Raw genomic sequence first — 12,386 nt, forward strand, 5'->3', positions numbered from 1 at the left:
AAACTGCCCGTTTCAGTGTGGCTCAACTGTTCAAAATGATGAATCAGTAACAGCAAACCAGTATACGCAGGAAGTAAACCCCAAATCATGAACATCAGTATTAAGTCAATCAGCAAAGTCTCATTTCAGAACAAAAAACAAACAGCATACACATTTTTTTTCTTTCTTCTTCTACATTTGATTGAAACAAATTATCGGCGCCTGTACAGAATTTCAATTGCTTGTCAGCGCCATAACCAAGTTACGGCCACAAGTTACGGCCTCTCTCTCGAATCAGCTTACAAGGTCAATAGACCCTTCAGAAGAAGAAAAAACCAATTATTTAATGCATTACGGCTGTCAGACCTGTTTCAAGGGATAGGGGGAGGGGGAGGGCTTGGGGAGGTCGAAGTACAATTTGCTTTTTTAAACCGAACGATGTACACTTTCGAGAAGAATCTTCTCGCTACTGGAGAAAAATAAATAACAAGCTAGGGTTTTCGGATTCATGAACTCCCATCATTCTTGTTCACCAGCTATTATCAAAGAGGAGACAAACTTTGCGATGCATCCTTCTCAATATTACTATCAGGTGGACTGGAAGGACACTCTTCGTGGGTCGGATCAGAAGCTTGAAGTATTAGGAATAAAGAAGTCAAAAAGATTATTATTTCCTAAGTCAATTGTTTGAAAGAACAGCCTGATTCGAAGCTGTCTGTGCAGTTTAAAGCTTTCTGAGCACACTAAAACAGAGAGACCGTTGCGTAATCTGCCGCGACCCAGGATAATTACAAAGTGTATTTTCTAAACACAGGTCATCATCACCAAATTCGAAACCGGAAAATCAAACCACGGATCTGATCAGTGATCTGCATTAGGCCAAAAAAAATAAATTGTCTGTTTAGGGTAACCCGACCGACCCTATCGATTTGGCGCCGACCCAAAAACTTTTTTTTGATTTCAAAAAAAAAAAAGAAAAAAAAAGAGGTAAAAATGCTAAAAAGAGACATTTGGCGTTTCTTTCTCTCCCTTTCTCTCTGTTTTATTTATACGTTAGTTTTGAAACATGTATTCATCAAATATAAGAAGTGAATTTACACACACACACACACAAAAAAAAAAACAAAAAAACCTACCTACCTACCGACCCTACTTTTTTTGGTCATGTTACCCTAAACAGACAATTTTTTTTTTTGGCCATATATAGCTCAAGGGAGTTTCGAGCCTTGAATGGCTTGCACTTGAAAGAGCCAAATCACTGCACATACGTACGTAACCTTCTGTGTTTTTGGAGAAGAAAAAACCCACCACCTGATTAGGCTTTCCATAACCCTCACAAAAAGCAGCGACCCCAAATGCTGTCAGTGTTTATGCTTCTCGCGAGACGCACTACACCCCCACAAGTAAATAAATAAATGGAAGTATGACAGCGCAATTCCCCCGTTTCCTTTGCAGAGGCTGCTAAAACATAAATATATCCACTGATATGTATCAAACGCCATGTTGCGCGGTAAAAGCCCTCGTGATAGACTTGATATGAGGCTGATGCGAATGACAGCAACTGTCTGTTCCTATCAATCTAGAGAAAAGCTGGAAATATACTGATCTACATAAGAAACGCCACAACACAATTTGCCTTACAATGATAAATCTCTGACGAAAACCATGACACTGGCAGTGCATAGCTGGTGGAAACCGACCCACTGTCATTCATGTCAAGTGCATAGCTGGTGGAAACCGACCCACTGTCATTCATGTCAAGTGCATAAAGCATTCCATAAGGCCTAAGAAAAAAAATAGGTGTGGTTACGGTAACCCGACCTACCCTATTTTTAGGGGCCGATCCTATAACTTTTTATTACATTTGTCCAAAAAAAGAAAAAGAAAAAAAACGAGTGCAAAAAACGCAATGAAAGCGAAAGCGCCCGTGTCGCACACTTATTTCCCTGTCAAGTAGGTTTAATTTGTACACATTAGAAAAAAAAAGTTTAAAAAAGAAAAAAGTGATTGCCTACCTACCTACCCTATTTTTTTTGGCTATGTTACCGTAACCACACCTATTATTTTTTTTGGCCTAATCTACAACAGTAATGAAACTGCATAGCATTAATTTTCTGTGCGTACTGGTGCTGTGAATGTTTCTCAAACGTTAGTCAAGTTTGTAAAAATGTAAGGCGCAAATATTGATAAAACGAAGACAAGAAAGGAGAGTGGTGGCATTACTCGAATTCATCCCTATCATTCATTTTCTTTTACTCTCCCCTTTTTCCTTTCGATTATTATTCATTTCTCGTTGACTGGTACACCACCCAGAGTTAAGCTACACACACACACACACACACACACACACACACACACACATAGACACACTCACACACACACATAGACACACACACACACACACACTCCCCCCCCCCCACACACACCCACACCTAACGAAGAGCTATAATCACAGCCTGCACTGTCCTGTACAGTCACAAAACGCCAAAAGAAGCTTAGTCTCGGGGCCTACAATCAGGGGTTGTCAGCGGAGACGGTAATTACCCGAGCCTTTCAGACGGGCGGAATGCCCCTAGGAGTAAGAAGACGATTCTCGCTTTGACAAGATAACAGCTCTTCGCTACGCCGATCCATAATGCCATGTTATTGCTTCTTGCGTACCAGGCATTTACCACGCTAGGAGAGAAGTATACCTCCACACCGGCTTCCTAGTAATAAGCACCATCTCTCTGTGTTGGATGGGGACAGGATTTTGCTCAAACATGCAGCAGTTGATATCCGTTTGAAGGGGAGCGTTTACTTCCGGTTGAAGATCATTCACATTCATTCTTAGCCCATTGAGAGAGCAGCTGCAAGTGTGTTATCAGTGCGTAGTATGTAATTTACAAACTTCTGCCCGTTCAAAATATTCACTTTTAGATGTCTTTTTGTAAATTATTATTATTTTACTCTTTTTTTCTTTTTTTTTTGGGGGGGGGGGAGGGAGGGGGGCAACAAGAGACAAGAGTTTATATATTATTTTTCTGTTGTTTGTCTTGTTCGCCCACTTCATAGACAGATATGTCGATAAGGCAAAAAAATAATAGGTATGGTTACGGTAACATAGCCAAAAAAAATAGGGTAGGAAGGTAGGCAATCACTTTTTTGTTTTTTAACTTTTTTTTCTAATGTGTACAAATTAAACATACTTGACAGAGAAATAAGTGTGCGACTCGGGCGCTTTCGCTTTCATTGCGTTTTCTGCACTCGTTTTCTTGGTTTTTGTTTTGTTTTTTTGACAAATATAATAAAAAGTTATAGGGTCGGCCCCTAAAAATAGGGTAGGTCGGGTTACCGTAACCACACCTATGTTTTTTTTAGGCCTAATCTAGTGATTTTGTTTGTTTGAGTAAAACGTTCTATAACTCCCTTTGTTGTATGGTTTGTTTTGTTGTTGTTATCATATTCTGTCAGAGTTTAAAAAATGGAACAAATCGAAGAACAACTACAGTTAAGCCCCTTGCATTCCCTATGACTACTGGGACACGCTAACGCTGTTCTCACTCACCACATTTCCCTACAAATTCATTTTCCAACCCACCATTATACCCACAATTATACCCAACTGCCTGCCACCCTACCCCCTTACACTTTTCTCTAAGTGCCTCTGACTTTTAACGCCTTACAAAGACAAACGAAGCACAAGCTAAAACTCGCACGAAAGTATCGCTAAGGCAAGCGGTTTGTATTCGTTCGGTGAAAATGGTGACAAAGTCGATAACATCGTGAAGGTAAGAAACATTCTCAACACTGCGGCCCTCTTTGAAGAAGCAATAAACGTTCACCTGTTAAATGTCGTCCCGGTGGTGGAGACATTTACATACACTGGTGAATTGCGGGACTCTATTCCTCTACCTGTACTGGACTTACCTTTGTCTTTGTCACTGAGACTTTGAACAGGTAGGGTGCAAGTGTGAGGGAAGGAGTGAGGGTGAGACAGATGTTAAGAGAATGGACGAGGGGGGGAGGGTAGGGGGGGGGCAGTGTGCGTGTGTGCATGGAGTCATCTCTCACTTATCCCTAATTGAGTGTACGTGGGTGTACCTGTGTGTGCGTGTGTGTATGTGTGTATGTGTGTGTGTGTGTGTGTGTGTGTGTGTGTGTGTGTATGTGTGTGTGTGTGTGTGTGTGTGTGTGTGTGTGTGTCGGTGTGTGTGTCGGTGTGTGTATTAGTGTATCTGAGTGTGTCACTATGTGTGTGTCACTGCGTGCGTTCGTCCGAATGTGTGTCAAATTTCACAAAGGATTTCCCAGCGGACGAATACCCAGGTTCATACAGGTGTGTTTATGACAGGTGAGATACAGATTTGAGAGGAAACAATCGGCCAGGTAAGGTTAGGTGGTAAATATGACGCACAATAAACTTGCACCTCTTTGCCATGTCTGCAACCAAGCTACAGGTGTGATTGAGCATTTTCAGGCCTGAGCAAATACACTGCATTTGAGGCTGAGATTTTTTTCTTAATATTGTCTGTAAGTGTTTTTGGTTTGTTGCTGTGAGCGTTTGATACAGTCATAATAATAAATATTAGAAATCGCATTTTACAGGCAAGCAATTGTTCAGAGTCTTGCAAAACTTTGACAATTCTCTGTGAAGGACTGAAAACAGATTGTAAAATGACACAAACACATGCAATCACACACACACATACACACACACAAATGAATACAAAGGCAAATTAATGTCCTGAGTTGCATGGAGAAAGAAGGACACACACACACACACACACACACACACACACACACACACACACACACACACACACACACACACACGTGATAACTTACCAAGCTAAAGGCAAAGATGCTACAGATGTAGAATGGTTGATCCGACTCCTTAGTATCCAAGAACACTGTGTCTGAAAAGCAAAACAAAAGACATTGCAATATTTTGCAATATTTTGAAATATTTTAATCGTAATATTGTGTAATCCCGTGTGACAACTAACCATGGCTTTCTTTAACTGGCCTGATGCAGCACACGTACGTGCGCGCACACGTACGTGCGCGCACACACACACACACACGCGCGCACACACACACACACATACGCGCGCTCACACACTCACACACACACACGCTCGCTCACAAACACACACTAAACACGATCATCATCAGTGTGAAAACTGTCATTGATAGATCAACTTTACAAATGATGTCGATAATATATTTATAAATTATGTATTAACAAATCATTACCAACGCATCAATCAATCTCTCTCTACCTCTCTCTCTCTCTCACACACACACTGACACTGACACACACACACACACACACACATTCAGAGAGTCTAGAATTCTCAAGGGCACTCTTATCCAAAGGGAAGTTTGCCAAGGTCGGAATCCCATCAAGAGCCGAACAAAGCATCAAGGACCTGAATTACAACCATGATACGCATACGACACAAACATGTGGCGTCCTTGTGAGTATTTCTTGCTAGCAAATACAATAGAAGAGAAGTAACAGAAGCACCTGGTTACCTGTACACTGACAACAATTTAACGTGCGACAAGCACTTTAATTCATTGCGACAGAAAATGCTAACGTCACACGTTGCCGTCGCGAATGTGACCTCTGATCCTAAACGCGCTAGTTCCAGGAAAGAGGGTACCCTCTTTGGTTCCAGCAGCTGCGGAAGACAGTGCAAGGGAAGCAACCGCTCCACAAAATCCTCCACTCCGACAAGATCGATTTTTGCAAGGGAGCCCCCTAGCACCAAACCCTGGGCAGCTACTGCAAATACTGCAGCCTCTGCTGTTGCTGCTGCTGCTGTTACTGCTGTTTCTGCTGCTGTAAGGTCGAAGGGCTATCTTGCGGGCATTAGCCGTGTCGACACTAAACTACAAGGGCAACAGCCTGGATTCTGCACATTGCGGTCTGTGGAAGAGACGGGGGATAGGTCTACAAATCTCTTTCAAGTCCCTGGGTTTACGTGGGGATTTACAGAGAGTCCAGTGCTTTCCCGATAGCAGTTATATTATGTTGCATTCGTTGTTTTGCAGTTGGTTTTTTTTGCAGTTTTCGGGATAACATATTTGCGCTCTTTGGTACTGAGATAAAGTGCATTAAATCCTAAGGGAGGGAGGCAGAGAGAGAAGGGGGGGGGGGGGGGGGGAAGGGGGGGGGGGGAAAGAAGGGGGGAGGAAAGGGGGCGGGGATGACAGAGAGTTTGTGTGCGAGTGAATGTGCTTGCGTGTGTGTGAGAGAGAGAGTGAGAGAGAGAGAGAGAGAGAGGAGAGAGGGGAGAGAGAGGGGGGAGAGAGAGGAGAGAGGGGAGAGAGAGAGAGAGAGAGAGAGAGAGAGAGCCGTCTGTCTGTTGACGAATACCCTTGCGTGCAATCGTTTATCATCGTATGCACATCAACATGCCTTCAAATGCATAAGCAGACGTGCGTGTATGTGTAAATAGACATTATGTGTCTGTGATAAATCTTTTTTCCTGTGCTGGGAAACGGTTCAAACATTAAAAACAGTCCTATGCCTCACCTTTCAAAACTTTGGACGTCAAGCCTTTGACAACCAATTATATCATACAATATGTCACTGACGGATAACCATGCTCGATCTATAAATATTTATACTACATCGATTCATTGCGAGACTCTGGTCCGGTCTTCTTCTTCTTCTTCAGCGTTCCAGAATTTTCTGGTTACGTGTGAGCTCGTTTGCCCATTTGGGTTCCCCACACTATACTCTGAGAGCATAGTCAGCTCACTCCGCTTTCGTTGAGTAGGCATGCTGGGTATTTTCGTGTTTCCATAACTCACCGAACTCTGACATGAATTACAGGATCTTTTCCGTGCGCACTTGGTCTTGTGCTTGCGTGTACACACGAAGGGGGTTAAGTCACTAGCAGGTCTGCACATAAGTTGACCTGGGAGATCGGAAAAATCTCCACTCTTAACCCACCAGGCGGCAGCGACCGGGATTCGAACACACGACCTTCCGATTAGGAGGCCGACGTCTTACCACCACGCCACTGCGCCCGTCTCTGGTCCGATCAATTCTGAAAGAGGCTGTTGACAGCAAACTCCAGTGCAATCGTGCACAGCATAACATAATAATCAAATCGATCAAAAATGATCAGAGAGTGAAAATTCAAATGACCGATTGAAAAAAAGATAAGATGATATGGAAGTGAAAATGCCTTTGTGCTTCACAAACTGAACGATTTTTTTCTTTGTTGTTTTACTTTGTGTTTTTTCTCGCTGCTTCGACATGAACACTTTATTGACCTCACTTAGTTTCTTCTTACGCCTTCTAGTGGCAGACTCAGTATACTTGAACCTCCAATCTCTGGCTTTGTTTCCGAAAAACTAACAAGCACACGTGTGTCATTTTTGACAGAATTTACATTTCTTCCTATGTTGATTCCATACCGCTCGTCATGTACAAGACATAACTAAAACAAGGAACTTAGTCGATAAATATCGACAGGGGGCCGACAAATGGTTTAAATGGGAAATGTGTGTATATGGGTGTGGGTTTGAAACAAACAAACAAACCAACCCATGTGAACCCCGGGCCGCAGGCCTTCGATGTAGTGATTGAAAAAAAAAGGATGTTCTCAAATGGTTCAATTCTCATTTGGTCTGATTCTCAAATGGTACCGGTATACTCCCCCCCCCCCTGGCCGCAGGCCTAGGAGTAAAATTTTTATAGACACTGACCTTCTTCCCAGGGGTCATTGACCCAGTTTTAGCTATGAGAGGTGGTTCGCCCAGAGGCTGTAGAGTATACTGGGGCGGTCTCTTTGATGTCTTGAGAGGAAACTTGGCCAGGGTAGTACATGCACCAGAACTGGTGGACACCAAGGACAAACATGAAATCGAAGCAGTTTGCTTTCAGAGAGAACGGTCGTCAGCAACTCAAACTTCTCTGTTTTCTTTTTTTTTTTAAATCTGACTTTCTTTGTGGCCCCCTGACTCCGCCCCCTCCCTCTGTAAGGACCCTCCTCCACAAGGACCGATTTTTGTCAACATTTTAAAGGTCGCTAGAGAGGGGTTCCACTGTATGACCTAACCGCTACTGGCAGACGGCCTCAATCTTCACGCGCAAAGACGAGATTAATAGGTGCTCGGTTTTGGTATTTTGAATTACATTACATTAAACCTTTGTTGGGTTTCATGGTCATGGCAACAGCCATAATAATATTACATGATGTATAATATCATATTTCAGCATATGTGAATTACATGTCATCATACTAAACTGTCATACATTTTTATTCCTACATTATTCTGATTGATCACAACCAAACCTACTATCATTGGACACATCCAAATGCAAGCGCCTGTTCTTGACAATTTCTCTCTGATCTAATATAAAACAAGAAAAATGTTCATTCAAAATGAACAGCGTCGATGCAATGTCCACCAAAGATTTATTTTGGGAAGTGTTAAAAGGTTAGGGTCAAAAGTCAATGAATTGCATGTTGTGCTGGATATATAAATTGTTTATTTCAGTCAATGCTTGCTATGAATTGATCAAACAGCCACAAGATAAAACAAGTCGCGTAAGGCGAAATTACTACATTTAGTCAAGCTGTGGAACTCACAGAATGAAACTGAACGTAGTCCGCCGCTAGTGCAAAAGGCAGTGAAAGTGACGAGCCTGTTTGGCGCGGTAACGGTTGCGCTGTGCTTCATAGCACGCTTTACTGTACCTCTCTTCGTTTTAACTTTCTGAGCGTGTTTTTAATCCAAACATATCATATCTATATGTTTTTGGAATCAGGAACCGACAAGGAATAAGATGAAATAGTTTTTAAAACGATTTCGGAAATTTAATTTTGATCATAGTTTTTATATTTTTAATTTTCAGAGCTTGTTTTTAATCCAAATATAACATATTTATATGTTTTTGGAATCAGAAAAGGATGAAGAATAAGATGAACGTAAATTTGGATCGTTTTATAATTCATTTATTTTTTTACAATTTTCAGATTTTTAATGACCAAAGTCATTAATTAATTTTTAAGCCACCAAACTGAAATGCAATACGGAAGTCCGGCCTTCGTCGAAGATTGCTTGGCCAAAATTTCAATCAATTTGATTGAAAAATGAGGGTGTGACAGTGCAGCCTCAACTTGTACAAAAAAGCCGGATATGACGTCATAAGACGTTTATAAAAAAAATAAAAAATAAACGTCCTGGAATATCATTCCCAGGAAGTCTCATGTCAAATCTCATAAAGATCGGTCCAGTAGTTTAGTCTGAATCGTTCTACACACACACACACAGACAGACAGACAGACAGACACAGACACACACACACACACACACACACACACACACACACACACACACACACATACACAAAGACCCTCGTCTCGATTCCCCCCTCTATGTTAAGACATTTAGTAAAAACTTTTTAATTAAAAAATAGAGCTTGTTTGAAACAGGTAGAAAGGAAGAGTTGATATTGCAATATCTGTACGTGGGAATGTGGTGAAAAAGAGTGCTAAAAGTAGTAAGTCGGCCTCAGATCCATTTCAAATATTTATTGCAGAAAAACAAAATACAAATTAAAAACAAAACCACCGAACCATTACCAGGTGTCATAGGAATGTTTGAAAACAATAGTTTTAATTTTACACTGTAAATACAGGAATCAGAATTAAACACCTCAAATTGGCACATGCATAATGAATCACCTGGAATTGCAACAGGGAGATACTGAAGTAATTGGAAACAAACACTTGAAATTGACAGAGAAACAATTGAAAATATATTACTGACATGAGCGTACAATATTTTAATGGAAGTGCATTTTTAGCACGAAGCATCCGCAGGAGGATGCACTAACAATTACATAGTGCCACAAAATGTGTACGGACATTTCACAACCGTGCATTATTAGCACAGAACACATACATGGGGGCGCACAAAACATTATTGTACCATGATGATGATCGGGATTGTTGAAGATCTTTTCTTGTGCGAGGCGCCCCTGTATGACCGCAACTGATCCAACCGGCCGCATCTGAACAAACGACGTCGAAACGGCGCGAAACACGTCCTCTCGGTTGGTCTCGGATTGACTCGGCTCCTCTCGGTCTTTTTTTTGTGTGTGTCTTTTTTTCTTTTCCTTATGGTCGGAGTGGTATATTTATGTACATCTTAGATTAAAAAAACCACCCGAAAGCTGTGTTTAATCGTTTCGCGTAAATTGTACATTTTTTTTCAGCTTTGAAATTGTTTTGGCTTGGAGAGTCAGCGCGCTTTGGCTTGGAGACTAATTCTCCACAGGCACGTTCTTCCCAACCACAGATACCAGCGTCGTCCGCGACGCTGGAATCAGTGCAATTTCCTGGGTCGGGCTTTGCCACAGACACTCACGGTTTGGCCTGTAGGTAAAATGTACAATGTATTTTCTGATTTGTGCACAAAAGCTTTTTTTCTTTTTTCTTTTTTTTAACATAACAATGTTTAATGTCACTGTATGTTTAAAAGACCATGGTCATATTTGTAAAAAAAATGTTAAATTAGAAAATAAATAACATTTTGGTTCATGATTTTTCCTACACCTGTGCTAAAAATAAGAAATAAAAATGTCGGGTATATAAGTCACTCAAATACAGCTAGGTATGAATGGCTCGGTTTGAGTTTGTTGCAGTTGACCCTGCACAATGCGACATATCATGTTTTTGTTGAACAATTTTGACGTCACCCCTCCCATAGGGTGACGTATTTCACAACTTCCTGTGTTACACAAACTCTGTGATGACCAATTTTGACGTCACCCCTCCCATAGGGTGACGGATTTCACAACTTTCTACAGATGAACAATTTTGACGTCACCCCTCCCATAGGGTGACGGATGTCACAACTTCCTGTGTACACAAACTGATGACGTATTTCACAACAAAATGGCGCTGCCCATGGTCAACCTCGAAACTATCCGTATAGAATGGGGGCGTCCTCGCCCCCATAAAAAACATACATTTTCCAACGTCGGCAAAGACCATGAAGAATACAGTTCAACCACCAAATAACCTCTGTCTGTCTGTCTGTCTGTTTCTCTGCCTCTGTCTGTCTCTCTCACCTTACACACACACACACACACACACACACACACACACACACACACACACACACACAGTCACACCTACCCCCCCCCCCCGCACACACACACCTACCCCCCATCCCCCCACCAACACACACACACACACACACAAACTCTCACCTTCCAGGTTATACACGACGCCCTTGCTGTCAATGTAACGGACGACCTTGTCCTCCACCTTCACCACGTGGCCACCTTTGATCCTCTTGCCGCGACTCCACACCGTGTGGATTGGAACCAGGGTCTCCCCGGACCCTACCTCCGGAAGCGGAAGTGGCTTCTCCCGCCGTTTTTTCTTCCGCTTCTTCCGGCGTACGCCGTTGGGCTTCTTGATATCCGGGTCCTGTTTGATGACAGACACGCTGTCGTTGTTGGTGTTGTTGTCGTTGTTGTCGGAGGGGGGTGGAGAGTTGTTGTCGGAGTTGTTGGCGTCGTCGTGTCCATCTTCGGCGATGGGGTACTCCTCTGTGGTGTCGTCGCGACGATCTTTGGTGTGGGTGGTGGTGGTGATGGCGGGGGTGGAGGAGGGGGTGGGGGCGAGTACCACCTCCATACGGGAGGTTGGGTTGTTTTGGGGGCGGGTGGGGGACGTGAGTAAATCTCACTGTCTGTCCCTGTTTAATTGTTGCAGGTCGTGGATTACTTCAGGCCGTGTTTCGTGTAGATGAACAATCTGCGAGCACCTGCAAACAGAAAACAAACAAGCGTTGTACATGTTGCTGCTGTGACAAGTGGCAACTGTAGAAGCAGGTTGGGGGTGTGTAGATGGATGTGAGATGCTAGTGGTATTAATGCTGGAAACAGAAACTGTCACGTGATGTTGGAGGGTACAGTGGAGCCCCTTTTTAAGACCGTCAAAAATCTGAGAAAATAATAAGGTCTTTGAACAAGGGAGTCTTAAAATGGGGGCACGTTTACAGAGGCTTTGAACAAGGGAGTCTTAACATGGGGGCACGTTTACACAGGCTTTGAACAAGGGAGTCTTAACATGGGGGCACGTTTACACAGGCTTTGAACAAGGGAGTCTTAACATGGGGGCACGTTTACACAGGCTTTGAACAAGGGAGTCTTAACATGGGGGCACGTTTACAGAGGCTTTGAACAAGGGAGTCTTAACATGGGGGCACGTTTACAGAGGCTTTGAACAAGGGAGTCTTAACATGGGGGTACGTTTACACAGGCTTTGAACAAGGGAGTTTTAACATGGGGGCACGTTTACAGACGCTTTGAGCAAGGGAGTCTTAACATGGGGGCACGTTTACACAGGCTTTGAACAAGGGAGTCTTAACATGGGGGCACG

The 12,386-nt window shown here is 42.8% G+C and overlaps 1 protein-coding gene across 1 annotated transcript in view; it reads right to left on the reverse strand.

Moving 5' to 3' along the window:
* Positions 1-11,639, reverse strand: part of LOC138977850 (arginine-glutamic acid dipeptide repeats protein-like) — a 195,617-nt gene extending 183,978 nt beyond the window's left edge. The window contains exons 1-2 of the mRNA XM_070350457.1: positions 11,207-11,639; positions 4,807-4,877 (exon numbers count right to left, since the gene is read on the reverse strand). Coding sequence (XP_070206558.1) covers positions 4,807-4,877; positions 11,207-11,639 — 504 coding nt within the window. The remainder of the gene's footprint in view (positions 1-4,806; positions 4,878-11,206) is intronic.
* Between the last annotated feature and the right edge of the window lie 747 nt (positions 11,640-12,386).

This window comes from Littorina saxatilis, linkage group LG10 (assembly GCF_037325665.1).
Source record: "Littorina saxatilis isolate snail1 linkage group LG10, US_GU_Lsax_2.0, whole genome shotgun sequence".
NCBI lineage: Eukaryota > Metazoa > Mollusca > Gastropoda > Littorinimorpha > Littorinidae > Littorina > Littorina saxatilis.